Raw genomic sequence first — 2,500 nt, forward strand, 5'->3', positions numbered from 1 at the left:
TCCGGTGAGTAACCGAGGCCGCGTGTCAAAGCACACATACAATCCCTGACAAGCATCACCGAATATTAGTCTAGCCCCCCCTCACACACACACACACACACACACACACACGCAAACACACACACACACGCAAGCACTCATGCACATTTAAACACACACACACACACTTAGCTCCACAGCTTACTGACACACAATACAATGAACAACAGAAGCAAAGTCAAGGAAAGCAATGATAACACTGTGTGCATATGTGTGTGTGTGTGTGTGTGTGTGTGTGTGTGTGTGTGCGTGTGTGTGTGTGTGTATTTCTATACTCACTTGATCCTGAAGTCATCGGCTGCCAGCTTGGCATTGTCGATCTCCAGCATGAGACGAGCGTTCTCCAGAGTCCTCTTCCTCACCTGAGGGGAACATGGAGGAACATTCTCACTCAAACCAACTCACACTAACTCAAAAACTAACTCACACTAACTCACACTAACTCACACTAACTCACACTAACACACTAACTCACACTAACTCACACTTACTCAAACTAACTAACTCAAACTAACTCACACTAACTCAAACTAACTCTAACTAACTAACTCACACTAACTCACACTAACTCAAACTAACTAACTTACACTAACTCACACTAACTCAAACTAACTAACTGACACTAACTCACACTAACTCAAACTAACTAACTCACACTAACTCAAACTAACTAACTCACACTAACTCACACTAACTCAATCTAACTAACTCAAACTAACTAACTCACACTAACTCAATCTAACTAACTCAAACTAACTAACTCACACTAACTCAAACTAACTAACTCACACTAACTCACACTAACTCAATCTAACTAACTCAAACTAACTAACTCACACTAACTCAATCTAACTAACTCAAACTAACTAACTCACACTAACTCAAACTAACTAACTCACACTAACTCACACTAACTCAAACTAACTAACTCACACTAACTCAATCTAACTAACTCAAACTAACTAACTCAAACTAACTCTAACTAACTAACTCACACTAACTCACACTAACTCAAACTAACTAACTTACACTAACTCACACTAACTCAAACTAACTAACTGACACTAACTCACACTAACTCAAACTAACTAACTCACACTAACTCAAACTAACTAACTCACACTAACTCACACTAACTCAATCTAACTAACTCAAACTAACTAACTCACACTAACTCAATCTAACTAACTTAAACTAACTAACTCACACTAACTCAAACTAACTAACTCACACTAACTCAAACTAACTAACTCACACTAACTAACTCACACTAACTCACACTAACTAACTCACACTAACTCACACTAACTCACACTAACTCAAACTAACTAACTCACACTAACTCAAACTAACTAACTCACACTAACTCACACTAACTCACACTAACTCACACTAACTCAAACTAACTAACTCACACTAACTCACACTAACTCACACTAACTCAAACAAACTAACTCACACTAACTTACACTAACCCTTTCTAATTTATAGTAACTAATGTTACATGCACAGTCTACACCTGTTCACCTACCAGTCTCTCCTACCAGTCTCTCCGACCAGTCTCTCCTACCACAGTCTCTCCTACCAGTCTCTCCTACCAGTCTCTCCTACCACAGTCTCTCCTACCAGTCTCTCCTACCAGTCTCTCCTACCACAGTCTCTCCTACCAGTCTCACCTACCAGTCTCTCCTACCAGTCTCTCCTACCAGTCTCTCCTACCACAGTCTCTCCTACCAGTCTCTCCTACCAGTCTCACCTACCAGTCTCTCCTACCAGTCTCACCTACCAGTCTCTCCTACCACAGTCTCTCCTACCAGTCTCGCCTACCACAGTCTCTCCTACCAGTCTCTCCTACCAGTCTCTCCTACCACAGTCTCTCCTACCAGTCTCTCCTACCAGTCTCTCCTACCTGTCTCACCTACCAGTCTCTCCTACCTGTCTCTCCTACCTGTCTCACCTACCAGTCTCTTCTACCTGTCTCACCTACCAGTCTCTCCTACCAGTCTCTCCTACCTGTCTCTCCTACCTGTCTCACCTACCAGTCTCTCCTACCTGTCTCTCCTACCTGTCTCTCCTACCTGTCTCACCTACCAGTCTCTCCTACCAGTCTCTCCTACCTGTCTCTCCTACCTGTCTCACCTACCAGTCTCTCCTACCAGTCTCTCCTACCAGTCTCTCCTACCTGTCTCACCTACCAGTCTCTCCTACCTGTCTCTCCTACCTGTCTCTCCTACCTGTCTCACCTACCAGTCTCTCCTACCAGTCTCTCCTACCTGTCTCTCCTACCTGTCTCTCCTACCTGTCTCACCTACCAGTCTCTCCTACCAGTCTCTCCTACCAGTCTCTCCTACCTCAGTCTCTCCTACCTGTCTCACCTACCAGTCTCTCCTACCAGTCTCTCCTACCTGTCTCTCCTACCTGTCTCACCTACCAGTCTCTCCTACCAGTCACTCCTACCAGT

General features: G+C 44.0%; 1 protein-coding gene across 1 annotated transcript in view; it reads right to left on the reverse strand.

Annotated features, from left to right (window-relative positions):
* LOC311327170 (keratin, type I cytoskeletal 18) overlaps positions 1–2,500 on the reverse strand; it is a gene marked incomplete at its 5' end in the record, with an annotated part of 17,702 nt that overhangs the window by 9,963 nt on the left and 5,239 nt on the right. Inside the window, one exon of the mRNA XM_084460197.1 lies at positions 319–401. Coding sequence (XP_084316323.1) covers positions 319–401 — 83 coding nt within the window. The remainder of the gene's footprint in view (positions 1–318; positions 402–2,500) is intronic.

This window comes from Borostomias antarcticus, assembly GCF_949987555.1.
Source record: "Borostomias antarcticus genome assembly, chromosome: 30".
In the NCBI taxonomy this organism is placed as follows: Eukaryota; Metazoa; Chordata; class Actinopteri; order Stomiiformes; family Stomiidae; genus Borostomias; species Borostomias antarcticus.